At 42.7% G+C, this 22,440-nt stretch overlaps 1 protein-coding gene across 15 annotated transcripts in view; it reads left to right on the plus strand.

Annotated features, from left to right (window-relative positions):
* disp1 (dispatched homolog 1 (Drosophila)) overlaps positions 1–22,440 on the plus strand; it is a 306,264-nt gene that overhangs the window by 271,526 nt on the left and 12,298 nt on the right. For all 15 annotated transcript variants that reach the window (XM_059645135.1, XM_059645138.1, XM_059645139.1 and 12 more), the window contains 4 exons: positions 5,797–5,826; positions 11,713–11,836; positions 14,935–15,062; positions 22,331–22,428. In XM_059645135.1, the coding sequence (XP_059501118.1) occupies positions 5,797–5,826; positions 11,713–11,836; positions 14,935–15,062; positions 22,331–22,428 (380 nt within the window). The remainder of the gene's footprint in view (positions 1–5,796; positions 5,827–11,712; positions 11,837–14,934; positions 15,063–22,330; positions 22,429–22,440) is intronic.

The raw sequence follows: 22,440 nt of genomic DNA on the forward strand, positions 1-22,440 counted from the left end.
CTTGTCCACTTGCATGCCAAACAATGTAAGCAGCAAGTGATAGACAGAGCTACGTGATCCCACAACCAACAGATCAGATCGAAGCTCTGCAGTCCTGCCACATCCAGTTGTGAATGTTCGCAGACAGTTAAACAACTCACTGGAGGCTCCACAAATATCCCCATCCTTAATGATGGAAGAGCCCAGCACATCAGCGCAAAAGATAAGGCTGAAGCATTTGCAGCAATCTTTAGCCAGAAGTGCTGAGTGGATGATCCATCTCAGTGCCCTTTAGAGGATCCCAGGATCGCAGATACCAGTCTTCAGCCAATCCGATTCACTTCACATGATGTCAAGAAATGGTTGCGAACACCACATAATGCAAAGATTACGAGACCCAAGTACATTCTAGAAATAGTGCTGAAAATGTCTGTTCCAGAACTTCAAGGGTCTAGGCCCGAAACATCAGCTTTTATGCTCCTGAGATGCTGCTTGGCCTGCTGTGTTCATCCAGCTTCACACTTTATTATCTTGGATTCTCCAGTATCTGCAGTTCCCATTATCACTGTTCCAGAACTTGCTGCTTCCTTAGTCAAACTCTTCCAGTACAGCTACAGCACTGGCATCTCCCTGACAATGTGGAAAATTGCCCAGGTGTGCCCTACACACAAAATGCAGGACGAATCCAAAATCACTAATTATTACCATTAATCTACTCTCGATAGAGTGCAGAGATTTACAGATTGTCCCCTGGAATGACAGGAAAGGCTGGATTAGTTAGGACTATATTTACTGGAGTTCAGAAGAATGAGGGATATCTCTTATAAAATTCTAACAGAATTAGACAGGATCAATGTAGGAAAGATGTTCTTGATGACTAGGGAATCTAGAACTAAGGGGCCACCGTCCAAAGGTAAGGGATAGGCCTTTTAGAAACGTTAACTCTGTTTTCTCCTCACAGATTTTGTCAGACCTGCTGAGTTTTTCCAGTGATGCCTATTTTTGTTTCAGATTTCTAGCATCAAAATGCTGGAAAATGGGACTATAGCAGACAGATACTTGATGACTGACAGGGTCGTGATGGGCCGAAGAGCCTCTTCCTGTGCAGTAAAACCTTAATGACCTGATGACCTGGGTGTCCTTGTACACCAGTCATTGAAAGCAATTAGGAAAACAGCTGGTACGCTGCCCTTCATTGCAAGAGGGCTTAAGTACAACAGCAAGGAAGTCTTGCTATAGCGTACAGAGCCTTAATGCCGAGTGTAATACATGTCTCCTTACATAAAAATAGACGTAGGGAGACGTACAGGGAGTGCAGTGATTCCTAGGTTGACAAATTTGTCTTACAAAAAGCAATTGGATCAGCAGGGCCTTTGTTGTTGAATTCTGTGTGTATATGATGAGCACAGCATCATCAGCATAACCTTGTTTGGTATGGTGCTTCATTCTGTTAATCAATATTTCCCAATCTGTCACCACGTAAATAATATTCTGCCATTCTGTTTTCCTTCCAAAGTGAGGCATCCCATACTGATCCATGTTTTGATGCACCTGCCTTGCATTTTCTCACTGACTCGACTTGTCTGAATCAATGTGAAATCTCATGAAGTGCTCCTCAGCATTCATAATCCCTCCTAGTTCAACCAAGTCAACCTGCCCTCATAGGTCAAGCCGTATCAATATATGTAAATACGTATCTCCACTTACACTTGACTTATATTACTGTTTAGTTCTGAAGTTACCTCCTTAAACTTTCCTGCCTCTTTCCTCCTTTCTAACTCTTCTCGTGACATTGCCACCACATCAGGGACCCAGTATTTATTGTCTTTCCCTGGTTGCCCTTGTGAAGCTGTGGTGAAATACCTTCTTGAGCCACTGCAGTCTATTTGGTGTAGGTAGGTATACAGTCTTGTTAGGAGGGAGTTCAAGAATTTTGATCCAGTGACAATGAAGGAACGATGATATGTTTCCAAGTCAGGATGGTGAGTGGCTTAGAGAGTGGCGTTTCCATATACTTTCTCCTTCTAGGTGGACGTGGTTGTGGGCTTGGAAGGTGCTGTCTGAGGATCTTTGGTGATTTTGTGCAGTGCGTCTTGTAGATGATACACACTGCTGCTACTGAGCATCGGGTGGTGGAGGGAGTGGATGTGGTATCAGTGGGTTGAACTATCTGGAATCTGAGATATAATAGTAATGTTACCAAAAGTGGTGGGAAGCAACCGTCTATTGTCACAAAACCCATCTAGTACAGAAATGACTTTTAGGAAAAGAAATCTGCTGTCCTTATCCGGTCTGGCCTACAGCAATATAGTTTACTCTTGAATGCCCTCTAAAATGGCTGAGAAGGCCTCTCATTTAAAGGCATGGCCAACAAGTCATCTGCATTTCGTATAAAAATAGCTACCTCTTTGGCCAGTCTTATGTTAACAGCCTGTATATCTATCTGCAGATTTGATATGTTGCGAAGTTAGATAGATTACTTGTGGATTGGGAGGCAGGAAGTTAGAATTTGGTGCAAGTGGTCCCTTTTAGAAGATGATGTGCTTTTTTTATGCTTAGAGATTTTAAAAAAATGCCTGTGAGCAGCAGCTTGAAAGTTTGCAAGTACACAGAGCACCTGAATTAAAACATTTGTATTGAAAGGATGTACACTTTGCAGGCCAAGCAGCAGTTTTTACCAAGACAACAAGTTTTGAATTTAGCCAATCAGTTTGAAGCTAATACTTTGATACCAAAAAAAGTTAAATTTAAATCTGATGGTTTTGACAACATAAGATCCAATCCTGTTGTAATAAATTGATACATTATCAAGGGTATAAAAGAAGGGACAGTTGGGCAAAGACAGGAGAGCCAACTGCCACATGGCACCGTTAACAGCTCTCAGCTGTCAAGAGAGAACCAGTGGCTCTCACAGACTCCTCTAAGTCATAGAGAAGGCACCATCAAAAGAACAAAAGTACCCATGGCACAACTAATGAATATTCCTAATGAAGAACTAATAGAAAAGGCACAGAGCATTCCAGAAGATACGTAATCTGGCTATAATGATGAGAGACTAAATTCTACTTATTTTATGTAAGTGGGACATGTATTTATTGGAACAGCATTAGAATTTTGTTTTAGTTGGGAATAGTCAATAGTTAGGAAGGATTTATTCAGTTTGTTAATAGTTTAATTTATTTGTTCACTGCTAGAGTTAGATAAATAAGATTGTTACTTGTTGATTATAAAGTGAGTGTTAGGGATTTATTTTAATAAACCACTAGAAGTTTCTGAAAGACAGGTAACACCACTTTTCACACGCCTTTTACAGATTATTGGGTGAGGTGCTCCTCTTTGGGTGTTTTGGTGGTTTCAGTTTTCAGAGGGGAGCCAACCTCCACTTCATAACAGGTGTCAACTTTCATCTGATCATAACTTCCATGGGGGAAGAAAGGTGCCTTGGAACATTGCACTAAGTTAAATGCGCTATATAAATGCACATTATTGCAATAATTTATGGTGCCACAGTGGAACCTTAGTGTTGAGGAACATATCTGCTTTGCAAGTTATGCAGTATCCACAATCAATATGGTTGACCAATACTCCAGAGGTGTAGACCAATGACCTTGGACACTGCTTCAAATCCTACCACAGCAGATAATGGAATCTCAATTCACAATTTAAAAAAATTCTTTCATGGGGCATTGTCACCACTGGCTGGGTCAGGATTTACTGTTCTTTGCTAGTTTCCCTTGCGAAGGTAGTGATGAGCTATCTTCTTGAGCTGCCAATTTTTATTCAAACAAGGAGAGAGACAAAACAACAAGTAACTAGAGACTAGTCAGCTTATTATTGGTCATTAGGAAACTGTTTGGATCAATTATAAAGAAAGTATTAGCAGCACATTTAGAAATGCATAAAAAGGTCAAGCAGAGTCAATATGTTTTCATGAAGGGGAAATCGTGCCTGACAAATATGTTACATTTCCTTGAGGAAGTACTAAACAGGATAGATAAAGGGGAAATCAGTAGATGTAATATATTTGATTTCCAAAAGATGTTTGAGAAGGTACTGAAATAATTCCATAGACACAGGCATCCTATCACCAAGTCACCCTTTACTTACACCTGAAGAGTCCTTGACACTGATCCAGCTTCCTCAGAGCCAGCTCTCAGAGTGAACAGAACCCCTGACCTTCCTGTTTATATATGTCAGCCAGGGCTCCCCGATTGGACCAGGTTAACAGGGAATTCATACTCTATGAGGTCCTCTTGGCTGACCTCATTACAATCACTGTGGGTACCACATATAAAACTACTTAACAAGAGCCATTGGTGTCAGGTATTGCATATTTTGCACAGCAGATTGGCTAAGAAAGAGAATTGAAATAAGGGGGTCATTTTCCAGATGGTAACCTGTAACTTACGGGGTGCTTCAGGGATCGGTGCTGGGCTCACAATTTTTTAGAATATATATGAATGACTTTAATGATGAAGTGAATATACCAAATGCAAGTTTGCAATGAAACAAAAAGTATGTGGGAAAGCAAGTGGTGGGGATGACACAAAACACCTATGGAGGGACTGAGACAACTTAGTGAATGTCAAATACCTGGCAGCTGAAATGTAACAATGGAAATGTGAGTTTCTGCAGTTTGGCAGGATGAAAGAAGAACTGAATTTTTTTTAACAGGGAAAGACTGCAGAAGGCTGCAGCCCAGAGGAATCTCAGAGCCTGTGCTCATGAATCCGAGGGGAGTGAATCTGTGGAATTCTTCACAGCAGGGGGCTGTGGAGGGTGGGTCATTCAGTATAGTCAAACCTGAGATGAACAGATTTTAATCAGTAATAAATTTGTCAGGTATGATTTCCTCTTCATGAAGGCAGAATGACTCTGCTTGATTTTATTATATATTTCAAAACACTGTGCCAATACTTCCGTTATTATTGATCCTAACATTTTCCCAATGACAGATAACTTACCTGTTGTTGCCTTCTTTTTGTCTCTTTGTTTGAATTAAGGTTTATTAAACAAGAAAATGGATTTAAAGGTCATCAGATCAGCCATGATCTTAACTGAGTGGGGAACTGACACGATAGCCCAAAAGCCCTATTTCTACTCCTAGATCTTATGGCCTTGCAGTCCTGCAGTGCATTTGTTGTAGGTAAATGCTGTTTGGGAGGGAGTTCCAGGATTTTGACCAAGCGACGGCAAAGTAATAGCAACATATTTCTTGTCAGGACGGTGAACCTCCTGGAGGGGGAGCTTGCAGGTAATGGTGTTTCCATGCACCTGTTACCCTTGAAATTTTAGACAATTGTGATTGTGGGTTCAGAAGGTGCTGTCTAAGGAGCCTCAGAGAATTCTGCAATGCATCTTGCTGATAGTACACATTGTTGCTGCTGAGTGTCTGTGGTGGATGTGCTGCCAATCAGCGGATTGGAAAATAAATCTGCAATATAAAGCTAGCCTCAGTAAAAGTGGCGTGAAACTACTATCAATTGTCGCTAAAAGCCATCTGGTTCATTATGATGTTTAAGAGGGGGAAAAAAAGCCTGTTGCTCTTACCTGGTCTGACCTAGAACAAAGTGTCTGATTCTGCTCTTACAGAAGGGAAGATGCCACAGGAATCTAAGTACTTTCCACAGGGAGAAAGAAAGATTTGGAAGAGAGTTCCCAAGTGCTTACTGTCAGCTATTTCTTAACGCCAGCTTTCAGAGACCTGGAGTTATCTGTGGGCAAAGGCCAAGTGTGAAGTTTGTTTTAAATTTAAAGTAAGGAACACTATTTTAATTTGAGAGTTAAACTTTACCTATTTCTGTATTTTCCTTTCAGACCTCCAAGGCTTTTCCGATTTCCACGAAGGTGAGTGGCTTAAGGAACTGGCGATGCTGCCTGTGTGCAAGATGTTTCTGAGGCAGCTGGACTCTGACACTCGCTGCCAAGTGTGCAGAGCACTGCTTGGTACTCTGTGAATCTGATCGGCTGATCTGGGCTGGCAACAGAAATCGTCACATTAAGCTGCATCGTTCACTGTGAGCAAAACCAAAATGTGTGAAAGTACTCAGTGTGTCAGACAGCATCTTTGGAGAGAAATACTCATTAAATTTTACAGCCAGTGGCTTTTTAGCAGAACTGCAATATTGAAATTGGGATTCAACCTGAGATGTTAACTTTTATTTCTCACCCCAGAAGCTGCCTGACCCGCTGATTATTTTCAGCATTTTTGGTTGTTATTTTAGATTTCCAGCATCTTCAGTATTTTGTATTTTGGAATTTTTGGCATAATAGTATAATGTTGGGATTTTGGGTGTCACCTAGATCCAAGAAATGTGCTCCAGTTCTATATCTACAAAGAATATGAAAGGTATCCAGAGAAGGCAGGTTATGATTATGCCACCCTATCCCCACTTTTAAATCCAATATTGTGTATATAGATTTGGAGGTATTGAAGGCCAGGAACAGCATATTAATGCTGCATATTCAAAAAAATGTGCACATAAAAGCATGAAGACAGTGCATTTTTATCTTACTGTCCTTTATTCCACCTGCCTTTATCTTGACACGCACATCTAACTGCAAGGCAGGGGATATGGAAACAAAATGGTATACTACTGTATTAATACCTCAGGAGTGTGAGTTCTGCGCTTGCCAGGGGGATTTAAATTCAGTTAATTAAATAAATCCAGAACAAAAAGTTCATCAAGAATGGGGCACCTTGAGACTACCAGAGTATTGCACGTACCTAATGTTCTTTAGGACTGTTTGATAGTCTTTCCCACAACCAGACCAGCTCTTCCCCTCCCCCCACTGCATCCCAAAACCAGCCCAGCTCGTCCCCGCCTCCCTAACCTGTTCTTCCTCTCATCCATCCCTTCCTCCCACCTCAAGCCGCACCTTCATTTCCTACCTACCACCTCATCCTGCCTCCTTGACCTGTCCATCTTCCCTGGACTGACCTATCCCCTCCCTACCTCCCCACCTATACTCTCCTCTCTACCTATCCTATTTTCTCTCCATTTTCGGTCCGCCTCCCCCTCCCTATTTATTCCAGTTCCCTCTCCCCATCCCCCTCTCTGATGAAGTGTCTAGGCTCGTAACGTCAGCTTTTTGTGCTCCTGAGATGCTGCTTGGCCTGCTGTGTTCATCCAGCTCCACACTTTGTTATCTTTCCCACACTGTATATGTGATTCCAGACCCACAGCACAGCTCTCTAAAATATCTTAGCAAGTCCCACAGTTCTATTTAAGAACGCAACTCAGCATGACACCGTGAGGACAGTCAGTGATGGTCATAAATGTTGACCCTGCCAGCAACACCAGCATTGCACATATTATTTTCTGTTCAATAATAACCACAGTGGGTGCCTTAACCCTCACTCCTAAACCACCCTTTTGCAAAATTGGTTAATTCAACATAGACAGCAATTGAGTCTGTATGCTCATTATAAGCTCAGCTATTCACCACCTAAACCAACTTAGCTACCCGGATAAACAATATCAGTTGAGCCTGACTCCTCCAATATTTTTGCATCCCACTTTTCTGCCTCCTTCATATTGCTCAATACCCTCACCACATATTGACTTCCTTTTTAAACACTACGGTTGATTCAGTATGTGACTGTCTCATTCAAAATGCCCTTTATTTCTCTGTGTGACATTCACCAAGAGCATAGTCGGTGGTCTGTGCTTGTATGGTTTGCAAGCATGTCATAGGAAGTTCAAGTCATGAAAAAGCATGCTAAAAATAGGACTGTCAACCTTTCTTCCTTGGGTGGATTCCACTGATACCAAGCAGAGCCAAATGCTGTCCAAAGGAAATTCCATCCTAGGCAGGATTCAGAGCTAATAGTTGTACCTTTGCCAAGCTTATGCCTAACCTAATAATAGCCTGATACACACTGTGGTTCCATCGCTAACATCTTTCATGGAAACTTGGAGCGAGTGGTCATAAATGTTGAAAGTCTGTTCTACAGCTGAGCAAGATCCATCCACACAGGGTGCCTCAATTTTAAGTGAGAAATCTGGTTTAAAAGCAAAGTTCTGTAGCAGCACTGGAACCTAGCTGAGGAAGAAATTACGATTAAACTTGGGGTTTTAGAATATGTCGAGTTTGGGAAAAGGGAGAGCCTGTTGGAGAGTGTCCAGTTCTGACAACAAATAAATTAATCTACATTTCAACACTGTGAGTGTGGAGTCAGGAGGAAGGATTTTCTTTGGTATGTTTGGATGTTTTGCCTTTTTGTTGTAACTTACCTCTTATTTCTCTATGACTATCCTTTTTGGAAAGCAGGACTTCTGGGCTGGATTTTACAGGGCACGTAATCCTCATACCCAGCATAAGAAGTCAATGGGGTGCCTATCCAGGGGAAAACAATTTGCACCGCTGTTATTTAATGGTCAGGTGGACTGTTTATAGGCTGGAGGTGAGACAGAAATTCCTGTCTCGGAAAGGTGCTGACCAATAAGCAGTTCTAGGGTCCCAGTACCACCAATCAGGAGGAGTGTCAGAACTGGTAGGACTGTAGGCCGTCCCCAGGGAAGAGCAATGCTGAAACTGGACCATACAGTAAGTGGGGATATCTGTGGGATTAGATTGGCAAACTCCAGCAAGGAGGGCCTGAGATGTCAGGTTTGAGAGGCTGGGGATGGGGAAGTACGATCTCAGTGAGGTGGGGGTGTTGCCACCAATGGGACCAGGAGACATACTGAATGTTTGCATGCCTGTTTGAAACCCTCCCAGTTAGGTTTTATATTCCCTGCCACAGCACCCAAAATCAAAAGTGATATACTATGGGACTGTGACAAAGGTAAACTTTCTCTCCTTGTCCTTTTTGACCTTTGACACAGTTGACCAGTCATCCTGTTCTACCGCCCTCCATTGTTATCCAATTCAGAAGATCAATAAAAGCATTCGCTCAGCATGCCGCTCTGCTTTGACAATTAAAGTGAATTATTGATACTATTTGATTGTCATCTTTGAGCATTTATAACAATTGTTCATCCTGTTGAATGCTTTTGATGGTGTCTATGTCAATATAACAATAGAAGATAGGAGCAGGAGTAGACAAGATAGCCTTTCAAGACTGCTGCACATCTCAGTTTCATCATGGCTGATCATCCAGCTCAGTCCCCTCTATCCCTCTCCACTTACTTTCACACAAACCTCGACCATAGTAGTGTCTCAGTTAGAGTCAGGCACCAGAATGTCAGTATCTCTGACACTGACAGTCACGATTCTCTGATTGGACCAGGTTAACAGCCCTAATCAAGGGACTCATATTCTCTAAGGTCTACTGGCTGACCTTGTTGCACCCACTACACTGTCCATACCCTTTGATCCCTTTAGCCTGAAGAACTGTATCTAACTTTTTCAAAACGTTCAATGTTTTGGCGTCAACCTTTTGTGGCCAAGAATTCCATAGGTTCACCACTGAAGAAATTGTGCTCCAGAGTTGGTGCAATATCACTCCAGCATTTACCTATCAAGTCCCCTTAGAATTTTATAGGTTTCAATGAGATTCCCTTCATTCTTTGAACCTCCAGTGGATATAGTCCTAATCTATCCAATCTCTTCTTATATGTCAGTCCTGCTATCCCAGCAATCAGTCTGGTAAACCTCCCTCCATAGCCAGAGTATCCTCCCTCCGACCAAAGTGCCAGCACCATACTCCAGATGCGGTCTCACTGAGACTCTGGCTCGGAGCCAGATATCCCTTCTCCTGTACTTGAATCATCTCATTACTGTTTGCCTTTTTGACGGCCAGCTGCACCTGCATGCGAGGGCAAGACTAAGAGGTCTGAAGTCTTTCAAGACTCTGTTGTTAAGACTCTGTTGTCCCTACTTTCATTTTCTGTCCTATTGACATGATTATGGGAACAGCAGTTTGTTTTTAAGAGGAGGTTTCAGAATATTTTTTATCTCACACCAGTTCCATACTTGCCATTTCTATTATATAGCTCATTGATCATATGTTTACTGGATGAATAGATGTGCAAGGGGCACAAATTGACATTGACTTGATGTGGACTGTGAAGGGCCATTGAAGATTGGTTGTGAGGAAAGAGTTGGCACGGAGAGTATGAGGGTCCGTGGGAGTGACAGAATGCTGAATTGGCATAAAACTGGCATGGTTTTGTACCATTTAAAATCCAGACTGTGACTCTCCTGAGTCATGGAATGTCTGGCCTGACTGCACAAAGGTTGCAGGGTGTAGGAAAAGTCTAGCCCTCCAATGAAGCAAGGGTGTGGAATCCCCACTGGCACCCTTATCGTGGACCAGCGAAAATCAGGAATGGATATCAGAGTCCTGGGATCTGGTCCTGCCTACCATTCCTTAATGGATCAGGAATCATTCCTACTCTGAAAATCTGGGCCTTAGGCCTTATTGCAAGGAAGGTAGAATATAAAAGTTGGGAGTAAAACAGAAAATGTTGGGATTAGCCAGCAAGTTATGGCAGCGTCTGTGAGGAGAAAAACAGTGTTTGCATTTTGATTCCAATAACAATTTAGAATGGGAAGACTATTTTCTGCACATCCTGTTGTTATTTTAAATTTCTACCTTCTTCAATATTTTGCTTCAACTTATATAAAAGTAGGGAAATTTTGCTACAGCTATCTGGGGCATTGGTGTTGCAACATCTGGAGTATTATGTATAGCTTTGGTCTTTACTTAAGGAAGGATATGTTTGATTGGGAGCAATTCAGACAAGGTATGCCAGTCTGATACTTGGGATTAAGGATTGCCTTAATTGAGGAAAAGTTTGACAAATTGGGCCTATACTCATTGGTAGTTCAAAAAATGAGAGGCGATTGGTAGTTAGAAAAATGAGAGGTGATCTCATTAGAATGAATGAGTTATTGAGGTTTTACAGCATTGAAAGAAGCTCTTCGATCCACCATATCTGTGCCAGTCATCAAATAGCCATCTCTTCTAATCCCATTTTGCAGCACTTGATTTATTGCCTTTAATGCTGTGACATTTCGTATGTCTTCCTAACTACTACTTAAACATCTTGAAGGTTCTTACATCTGCCACCCTTTCAGGCAGGGAGTTCCAGATATCCACAGCCCTCTGAGTGAGAAAACTACTTCCTCAAAATTCCCTCTAATCTTCCTCCTCACCTTAAAATGGTTCCTCCTGGTTATTGTCCCCTCTGTTAAGGGCAAGTGTTTCTGCCCAGCTGTCCTGTCTGTGCCTCTCAATCAAATTCCCACCTAACCTTCTCTGTAGGTTAGTGTCAGAGCCCCTGCAAGCTCTTCTCTTGCCTCCCACACAGCAATTATACAGCAATTATCTCCAACTATCCCCACCATTCTGCTCTTGATTCTGATTGTGGCGAGTTTAAAGGGGAATGGGGCCACAGAGATTTTGAAAAAGAAGGTTAAAAAAGTTTTAAAAATTGCCTTCCTGTTGTGCTGTGAAAAGTACTAAAAGAAGGCTCTTAAAGTATTAGATTTACCCTACCTTTGATCTACTCCTCTTGAAAGACATTTGCTAACTTTATTGTTTAAGTTCACGTGGAGAAAATGACTGCTCCATCAGGTATTGAAGAACTAAAGTTTTGAAACTAGTACTTCAAACTCCAGCTGATGGTGCTTTTCAAAAAAGATATGTGTGGGGTCCCTCATTGTGCAAAATAGTCTTGAAGGTCTAGGATCCAGATTAGATATCTGCTTGTTTTTAGTTTAAATGAGCAAATTGCCTGTTGTATCCTGTATCTGATGTAACGATGCAGTTTCTGTTTCCAGTTATGCAGCTCTGATAGCTGACTGGCCAGTGGTGGTCCTAGGGATATGCACAGTGCTCATTGTGATCTGTGCACTGGTTGGAATCCTGGTACCAGACCTGCCTGACTTCTCAGACCCACTGCTGGTGAGTAATTTTCCTGTCTTTCTGTAATGACTGAAACAGCAGTGAATTCTGCAGACCACTGCAACCTACTTCCCTTTCATGGCGGCGTCTCCATTCTGTAAAGATTTGTGGCCAGAACTCAATGGCTTGTCTTTTGTGTTACTGCTTCTTTGATGAGAGTCCAACTGTTGTAAATGATTCGACAGATTTGAAAGCAAACTGGTTCTGACTCTTGAAAATATCTCAATCTGTAGAATCAATTGTTCCTGACTTCTTCAGTGTCAACACTGCAATGAGACAAACAATTCCACGGCGCACCCACTTTTTCCAGCTGAATTGATTACTCATAAATGGCACATGTTTACTTATATTTACTGTGCCATAGTAGGAATGGAGACTTTGACTGGTCAATGAGGCTTCCCCTTTGACCTCCTCACTCCCTGCTCACCATCCATCCAGCTGCCCTTCACAACATGTGCCCATCTTAAACAAGTCACAGTCTGGCCCAGTCACAGCTCTCCCCCGTGAAAGTATCTCTGTCCCTGAGAATGTGTTGACACATTACTGAGTTCAGCGTGCATATGGGATTGTGTTTTTGCCTATAACCCCACTCCCAGGCAGTCCATGTTTGTTGACCACTCTGTGGAGACCAGCTAACTCAACACATATCAGAGATCGAGCTTGAGAATTTAGGTAGAATTCACAACACTGAGCCAACAATAAAGTAAATAATGAGATGAGCTGAGAGGAACAGACACAATTTTATTCAGTCAAGATCAAATCACAATCACTGCTAGATGTGAGTTGAACGACCTACCGTTCAATGTTCAACCCAGAGCAATTAAAACTCTATCTCCAGTTCCAGTAGCTAGATTGTGCTGCCTTGATGTATTTAGCAAGGGCTAGTGGCAGCTGAATAAACACTGAGGATTGTATTCTGTTAATCCAGTTGCTGTCAGCAACGCTGCTTGTTCAGATCATTGATGGAACTTCACAGTTTCTCTTTGGGACGATGTTTATTCAAAGCTACTACTGTCAACCTTGTGGGAGTGATGTTAAATGGAGGTCACTCAATACTCCGCGACAGAATCCACTACAAAACAGGAACCCCTTGCAGAAATGAAAGCAGAAAGAGCTCGAGAAACTCAGCAGCTCTGGCAGCCTTTGTGGTGAGAGAAACAGGGTTAACATTTCTAGACTGACATGGCTTTCAGTTTTGAAATTCTGTTTCTCTCCATAGATGCTACCAAGCCTGATGAGTTTCTCCAGCATTTTATTTTCATTACACATCTCCAGCATCCGGAGTACTTTATTTTAATTTGAGGGGCTCTTGTAGTGACATGAGCACCTTTAAAACTGCAAATCATGAGTTTAGCAGACAATCCTTCCTATTAGCTTTTGTGGAAGGAGCTGGGCATAACTGGGACCCTGCTTTTATTCACAAGCAGCGCATCTTGCTGCATTCAATCAGACCTCAACATGCGAATTGTTTAAACAGATATGGAGAGTTTTTAGCAGAGCTGATGGACCGGTCCCCTGGTTTACAATAATTAGCTAAAGAATCGGAAACTATCATGTAAGCAATGCATTGTTATAATGTGAATCTTCTGCCTGAAACAGGTTTCATAAGATTCAAAAAGGTATTGTATAAACACTTGCAGAGGAAGATTTTTCTGGCTATGGGGAAAGATCCAGAGAATGGGACTGATCGGATAGAATTCAGAAAACCAGCTTGGCCATGAAGGAGCGAATGGCCTCCTATATTGTACGATTCTATAATTTTGGAGAGCTGTGAACTGACCATGATTGCAAACTAAGTACATGAGCAGCCTTGTGATGTTTGTATGATTTAATTGGATTGTTCTATTCTCAGCTGATTAAAATGAGCAATTTGAAAGTATATCACATAATGACAAGAGCTTGATGAGGACTGAGATTAGTTTCCTTTAATGCGGCAGACAATTCAGGAGAATGTTTGGATCGTTTGTTGTTTGATATTGCCACCTAGAGAAGGCTGGGAAGATTACAACTGGAAGAGCTAACACAGCGTGGAGCTGGAGGAAAACAGCAGGCCAGGCAGCATCAGCGGAGCAGGAAAGTCGATGTTTCAGGTTCACCACCTTCATCAGGACTTCCCTGCTCCTCTGATGCTGCCTGACCTGCAGTGTTCCTCTGGCTCCATACTGTACTGTGTCTGACCCCAGCATCTGCAGTTCTTGCTATGTCCTAAGCTAGCACCTTCCCAGTTTCATTCCCAGGGTTTCTGTCCAGGTGGCTGATCTCAGGCATCTAGAGGGAGAGGCTGAATAGGCTGGGGCTATTTTCCCTAGGGTGTCTGATGCTGAGGGGTAACCTAATAGAAGTTTATAAAGTCATGAATGGCATGGATAGGGTAAATACTCAAGGTATTTCCCCCAGGCTAGGAGAATCCAAAACTAGACGGCCTGAGTATAAGGTGAGAGAGGAAAAATTTAAAAGGGACCAAAGAGGGAACTTTTCACGCAGAAGGCGGTGCGTGTGTGGCATGAGCTGCCAGAGGACTTGGTGGCATCTGGATAGGTACATGAATAGGAAGGGTTTAGAGGGATATGGGCCAAATGGCAAATGGAACTGAATTAATTTAGGATATCTGGTCAACATGGATGGGTTGGACTGAAGGATCAGTTTCTGTGCAGTATGACTGCATAAGATGTTCTACAATTGGTTGAAGACCACTGGATGTGCTATAAAAGGGGAGGGAAATTGACATAATCAGAACAGCCCTTTTTGTATGAATGGCATGAACTTCATTGGGTTTGAAGGTCATGCTGTCTGTCCATTCCACACTTATTCTTCATGTAGATTTGCACACAGATTACAACAGCTCCCATTGGTCCATGTCAGCACCAATCCTTCCCCAACAATAGTTTGAATCCCATGTAACTCCTTCATCAAGTGGTACCTGGAGTGAGAAAACGGGGGGCAGCAGGAGCATTGGCACATCCTGAGGGAAGGAGTGGATAAGAACACTCAGTTTGGTGTGTCACAGTGGCACATGGGCTTGGACATTTTTCGGGGGAAAGATGAAGCAAACGAATGAATAATAAAATGGCTAATGTACTGTTTTCAAATGTTTGCAGGGCTTTGAGCCAAGAGGAACAGCGATTGGCCAGAGATTGGTCACCTGGAACAACATGGTGAAAAACACAGGATATCAAGCCACACTTGCAAATTATCCTTTCAAATACGCAGAGGAACAAGCCAAAAGGTAAGTGGCATACTGCTGAAAAACGATTGTGTAAAAATCTGTGAGTTCGCACAAAGCAATGGGATCTATTTTTATTAAAACTGAGCAGAGTGTTTGAGTTTGGGAAAAATAATACACCACGTAATCATGGGGGAAGATCTGCAAAGCTAGACATTTATGGAGGGAGACTTTACATCTATTGGGAAAATAGCTAATTGGTCATGAAGCTTTTGAATTCTTTAATCACAGAATTCCAGAATGGTTACAGTACAGAATGATCCATTCAGTTTGTCATATCTATGCTGGCAATTAGAATATACAATTCACTAGTGACTCCTTCCTGTTGCCTAGCACTTCCTTCCCTTACAGATGACGTACCAATTTCCTTTTGACTGTCTCACTTGAACCTCTGACACACTCCCAGGCATTGTATTCCAGATCCTAACTAGTTCAAAGGTCATTAGTTTCCTTATGTGTCACCACTGCTTCCTTAGCCAGGTGTAGAGCTGGATGAACACAGCATGCCAAGCAGCATCTTAGGAGCAGGAAAGCTGACGCTTTGGGCCTAGACCCTTCATCAGAAAAGGGGGAGGGGAAGGGGGTTCTGAAATAAATAGGGAGAGAGGTGGAGGCAGATCGAAGCTGGATAGAGGAGAAGATAGGTGGAAAGGAGACAGACAGGTCAAAAAGGCGGGGGTGGAGCCAGGAGAGGAGAGTATGGGTGGGGAGGTTCGGAGGAGATAGGTCAGTCCGGGGAGGACAGACAGGTCAAGGAGGTGGGATGAGGTTAGTAGGCAGGAAATGGGGGTGTAACTTGAGGTGGGAGGAGGTGATAGGTGAGAGGAAGAACAGGTTAGGGAGCCGGGGACGAGCTGGGCTGGTTTTGGGATGCAGTGGGGAGGCGGGAATGAGCTGGGCTGATTTTGGGATGCAGTGGGGGAGGGGAGATTTTGAAGCTGGTGAAGTCCACGTTGATACCATTGGGCTGCAGGGTTCCCAAGTGGAATATGAGTTGCTGTTCCTGGAACCTTTGGGTGGCATCATTGTGGCACTGCAGGAGGCCCAGGATGGACATGTCGTCTGAGGGATGGGAGGGGGAGTTGAAATGATTCGCCACTGGGAAGTGCAATTGTTTATTGCGAACCGAGCGTAGGTGTTCTGCAAAGCGGTCCCCAAGCCTCAGCTTGGTTTCCCCGATGGAGAGGAAGCCACAACAGGTACAGTGGATGCAGTATACCACATTGGCAGATGTGCAGGTGAACATCTGTTTGATGTGGAAAGTCTTCTTGGGGCTTGGGATGGGGATGAGGGGGGCGGTGTGGGTGCAAGTGTAGCACTTCCTGCAGTTGCAGGGAAAAGTGCCGGATATGGTGGGGCGGAATGGAAGTGTGGAGCAGACAAGGGAGTCACTGAGAGAGAGGTCCTTCCGGAAAGCAGACAAGGGCGGGGATGGAAAATTGTCTTTGGTGGTAGGGTCGGATTGTAGACGGCGGAAGTGTCGGAGGATGATGTATTGGATCCAGAGGTTGGTGGGGTGGTACGTGAGGATGAGGGGGATTCTTTTTTGGTTGTGAGATGGGGACGGGGTGTGAGAGATGAATTGTGGGAAATGCGGCAGACATGGTCGAGGGCGTCTCGACCACTGCGAATCAGATGTTCTGGAGGAGGCGGAGGGCATGGGTGGTGTCATGGACATAAGTAGGGAGTTCCTGGACCAAGGGTTGAAAATGGAGTCCAGATAGGTGGAGATAAGTTCGGTGGGGCAGGAGCAGGCAGAGCAATGGGTCGAGCAGGGCATTCAGGTTTGGCTGATGTTCACCTGCACATCTGCACTCACCTTTACTGGCTCCATCCCCACCTCTTTAACTTGCCTGTCTCCTCTCCACCTATCTTCTCATCTATCCATCTTCGATCCACCTCCCCCTCTGTCCCTATTTATTTCAGAACCCCCTTCCCCTCCCCCATTTCTGATGAAGGGTCTAGGCCCAAAACATCAGCTATCCCGCTCCTAGGGTGCTGCTTGGCCTGCTGTGTTCATCTAGCTCTACACCTTGTTATCTCGGGTTCTCCATCATCTGCAGTTCCTATTACCTCTGCTTCCTTAGCCAGTTACCTTAACCCTGTGTCTCTGGTTCCCAATACTCCCATCAATAGGAACGGTTTCTCCTACCTTACTCTGTCCAGACCGTTCATTCATTTTGAATACACACACACCAACAAGGAACCTGGAGCCATTCAATTTCGTGAGCTAGCTCCACCAACTGATAATTTCCTGACTAATTTCATTTAGACTGCAATTCTACTCTCCTGCTATGCACCAAACCTTTAGATTCTTATTATCTGGAGATTCAATCTAACTTCACCTCAAAAATATTACAGTTATCAAATTATCATTTATCAAATTGCCAGTCAACCTGCTTCAAAAGAAATGGTCCCGTCTTCTCCAATATACTGACATAACTCAAGTTTCTCATTCGTGGAACTATTTGTGCCAGTCTTTTCTTTTCTTCAACTCTTTCTAACACCTTCACATCCTTTTTAAAGTGTGGTGCCCATGAGGTTGAACCAATCTCTCATATGGTTTTACAATGGCTTTCTTGCTTTTTCCTGTTTTATTCCCCCATGAAGAGGCTTTATGCTTTAACTCACCCTGCTACCTTCCATGACTTATGTGCATGTACACCATCTTCTTCTAATATGTCTTTGGAATTGTATCTTTTGCTTTACATTGCCTCTCTGTGATCTTTCCACCAAAATGAATCATTAAATTTCACCCGTCACTGGTCTGTCTATTTCACAACCTATCCTCTCCACCTCACAGTTGACAATACACCACGGTCATTAATGTAGTGCAAGCAGAGCAGTGGTTCTAACACTTCTTCCAGTATGACAAGCAACCATTAACTCTTTGCTTCTTAGCCCTCAACTGATTTTGTAACCATTCTGCTGCTGTCCTCTTTATTCCATGGGCTCTGATAGGCTCGAACCTGTTTTGTGGCGCATTAGCAAATGCCTTTTGGAAGTTTGTATATGCCACATCAATAACATTAACCTCAGCATCCTTATCCTTCTGCCTGGGCATGCTACAGCCTGGAGGACTCAACGTTTGAGTTCTCTAATTTCAAATAACCTTGCCACCCATCTCCTGGCTCCCCTTCCAGCTCCACCTCCTCCCTTCCATTCCACCTACTGATCCTCCCTTCCAGCTGCCCACTGGATTCATCCCTCCCATTGACCAACCAGATCGTACTACCACGAGTGTCCACCTTTCACCACCCATTCTGCCTCCACCCCATCTCCCTCCCACCCTTTATCTGCAGCTCTCCCTACCCCCACATCTGGTCCTGAAAAAGGGTAATACCCAAAATGTTGACTGCCCCTTTCCTCCAGTTGCTGCTCGGTCTGCTGTGTTCTTCCAGCCTCCTGTTTGTTTCCCTTGGATTCCAGCATGTGCAGTCTTATTCTGTCTCTATTCAAATCTGTTACCTCATCAAAAAATTCAAGCAAAATAGTAAACATCACTTGCCTTTAACAAGTTCACATTGTCTTCCTTTAATTAACCTGTATGCCAAATAACTATTTATTTGAAATGCAACAAATATTGGAAAATTCAGCAGGTTTGGGAGTATCTGTAGAGACGGAACAGAGTTAATATTTTGATTACAATATGACCACTCTTTGGGAGTATTAATTGACTGTTAGTTTTGTTCTGTATAACTGCATCTGTCATAAATGTCTTTGCTGAGCTTACCTTTACACCATTTTTTGAACAAGTGTTCTAATCCCAGCTGATATTACCACCGGACAGTCACATCCCAGGATGAAATCTGGCCTCATCAGTCATGTGATATAACAAGGTGTAGAGCTGGATGAACACAGCAGGCCAAGCAGCATCAGAGGAGCAGGAAAGCTGACATTTCGGGTCGAGCCGAAACTGTTACTCCGAGATAACTTATTTCCTTAACTGCTATGAGCAACGTCTTTTTATAGGAGAGACTTTCTTGTGTCTGACTTCAGTGAGGTCTCCTTTCAACCGCCCAAAACTTTTGAACTAAACTTAAAACAGACTTGCTCATTCCTAGATTCTGCAACACCAGTGGTTTGATATTCTCTCTCTGAAGCCATTCGCAGTACAAACAAACTTCCATTAACACACTTGTGGAGGCACTATGGAGGAATTATGGTTCTGGAAAGACTGACCCATTTAATTTTTAAACTCCTCCACAAATGAAGACCAGTACTCATATGCCACAAGTTTAAAATTCAGACTCTAAAAGAAATTATATATAAATCACCCCACAAGGGAATAACATGTGTAATTCTTCACACACTACCCTGGAAACTAAAGAAGGCAGTAACTTATGAGCAGTGCCTGTGCAACTTCCACTTTCATTTCCCTCAGTTGCTTAGATGTATCTCATCCAGTCCTGGCACTTTAGCAAGTTTAAGGATGGACAACTTATCCAATACATTTTCCTTAGTAATTTTAAACCTTTCAGGTGTCTGAACTACCTTCTGTTTCACTTTGATCTTTTTCCTTGAGAAAGGAAGATGCAAAATATCCATTTAATACCTGAGCCACTCCTTCCCCCTTCTTGAATAGATTACCTCTTTGGTTGCTTATCAGCTCCACTCTCTTCTCATACCCTCACTTTCCTGATCATCGATTGGGATTTTCTACAGTTCCTCTCTGAACCTTCTATATTCTGCCTGGCTCTTATTTGTATTAGCTTCTGACATCTGTCATGAGCACACTTTGTCATAGAGTCATATGGAAGCAGACCCTTCGGACCAGGTATCTCAAACATAGCTTTTCTTATCCAAGGAACTCTCAATGTCTTGCTCCATCTTTTCCCCGTATAGGAATACACCTTGAATTTGCCCAAACTATCTCTTTAAAAGTAACCTATTGCTCAGTCATAGTTTTACCTTTCAACCTTTGATTGCAATTTATCTGGGTCAGATCCATTCTCACCCCATTGAAGTTAAATTATCCTGAGTTAATTATTCTTACTCCAAATTACTCCATGTTCTTTATGATTGCCAGCCTAAACCTTATAGTACAATGATCACTTTGCCCAAAAAGTGAACTACTAATACATGATCCACTTGGGCCAGCTTGTTCCCAAAACCCATATCAAAACAGTGCCTCTTTTCTCTCTGGACTGGAAATATACTACTGTAGAAAATTTCCTTGAGTACCCTTTAGGAACTTTATCTCTCTGAACCCTTAATGCTGTATCCATTATAATTAATAGTCACTCTACATGGGTATAATGCGCTAAGCTAAAAATTGTGATTCGAGATATTAGCAAACACTACTTGTGGGAACGGCAGCTTATATCAGGGCTTCCACCACCAGTGGCTACTAACTAATGGAGAACAGATGCTTTTGCAAAACAGAGAGATATTCCCTCAAAAGGTAAAGATAGAACATATAAATCCAGAGCACCCTGGATGATAAAGGAGATAGAAATGAAGTTAAAGAAGGAAAGGTTTTAAGAACCAAACTACAGACAGAATTTTCAGAAAGGAAGTGAAAAAGCAAAGGTGAAAAGCAAACAGATATCTTGAAAAAAGACTGGCAACTAACATAAAATGAAATCCCAAAGTCTCCTGTGTGTACATCATTATAGGAGAGTGATCAAAGGAGGAATGGGTCAATTAGAGACCAAAGGGGATTTACATTCAGAGGCAAGAGGCATGCTTGAGGTGTAAAATAAATACTCATCATCTGTCTTTACCTACAAGATAAACGCTGCCTAAGCCATGGTGACCGAGGAGGAAACTCAATCACAAGAATGATTTAAAATTGGAAAGGAGGAGCCGTATTGGATAAAAGTATTGGTATTTAAATTTGATAAGGCACCAGGGTCAGTCAAGATGCATCCAAGGATATTGAAGAAAGTGAGAATGGATATTGAAGAGGCACTGCCCGTTTTTTTTCAGTCTTCCCTGGATTTGAGTGCGGTGCCAGGTGACTGGAGAATTGTGAACAGTACACCCTTATTCAAAAAGGTTGTAAGCATCAGCCCAGCAATTGCAGACCAGACTGTTTAATGTCAGTGGTGGGGATTTCTATTTGGAATAGAATTTGTGAAAAAGTGCAGATTAGGTCAGAATGGTCAGCATGGCTTTGTGAATGGAGATTCTAAGTGACTTGCTGCTGTCCTTTGAAGAGATAACAGAGTGCGTTGGTGAGAGCAATGCTATTGGAATGGTGAATGTGGACTTCCAGAAAGTGCTTGACACAGTGCCACCCAACGGACATGTAAGGAAAGTTCTAACTTGTGGAATAAAAGTGACACAGGAACATCGATATGAAATTGGCGGAGGGATAGGGGACAAAGTAACTGTCAGTTGGTATTTTTCAGGCTGGAAGAACATTTGTGGAGCTCCCCAGTGGTTGATATTTGCTTTTCCTAATGTATTAATGATCTAGATTGTGTGTTCAGAGGACAATTTCAAAGTTTTTAGATGACACAAAACTTGGAAGAATTGTACACTGTGAGGAGGACAGTATGGAACTCCAAAAGCACATTGATAAGTTAGTAGAGAGGGTGGGGAGGTGGCAGGTGAGGTTCAATGCAGAGATGTGTAGGGTGATGCACTTTGGTGAGAAAACCACAGAGAGACAATGTAAAACTGCTCTAAAGGTTTTGCAGGAGCATAGAGACCTGGTGCATGTAAGTTAAGTGTATAAATCATTAAACGTGACAGATAGATTGGAGAAGTTTTTTCTTGGAGAGGAGAAGAGTAAGAGGGGATTTTGGAGAAGTTTTCAAAATCAAGAGGGGCCTGGGCGCAGCTTGTTGAAGTGGATTGAGAACCATAGGGCACTGTGTCAATGCGTTTTGCAACAGTTGCAAATTCAAGGTGAGAAAAACCATTTTCACAGTGTGAATAATTCGTGGAATGCTCTGTGTGGAAGTGTGGCGAAGGCAGGTTCACTGTGACACAAAAAAAATTGGAGGATTATTTAAATAGAAATGATGTGCAGAGTTACGGTGGTAAGAATGGCCTCCTTTTACACGGTGAACATTCTATGAATGAATCTGCATTCATCCGTCAGTATTACCAGCAGCAATTTTTGCATGTATACGTGTATGTATTCTTTTAAATTGAAACAACCAATATGATGGCTACCATGATCTAAGTATTCGTAGTCTCTGACCTCCTCCCAATAGGCTTGCATTCTTACACAGTTTTAAAGTTAAGCAAATTAAGCCCATCTCATTTATTTACAGCAAAGTTTCTACATTTCATTGTTGCTTTCTGTTTTCACCAAGCCATCGAGACGACCGATGGTCAGATGATCCCTATGACAGAGACAAGCGGCAGGCAGAGTGGAATTTCCACAAGGACAGCTTCTTCTGTGATGTTCCCAGTAAGTGCCATA

This window comes from Stegostoma tigrinum, chromosome 4 (genome assembly GCF_030684315.1).
Source record: "Stegostoma tigrinum isolate sSteTig4 chromosome 4, sSteTig4.hap1, whole genome shotgun sequence".
NCBI classification, from domain to species: Eukaryota; Metazoa; Chordata; class Chondrichthyes; order Orectolobiformes; family Stegostomatidae; genus Stegostoma; species Stegostoma tigrinum.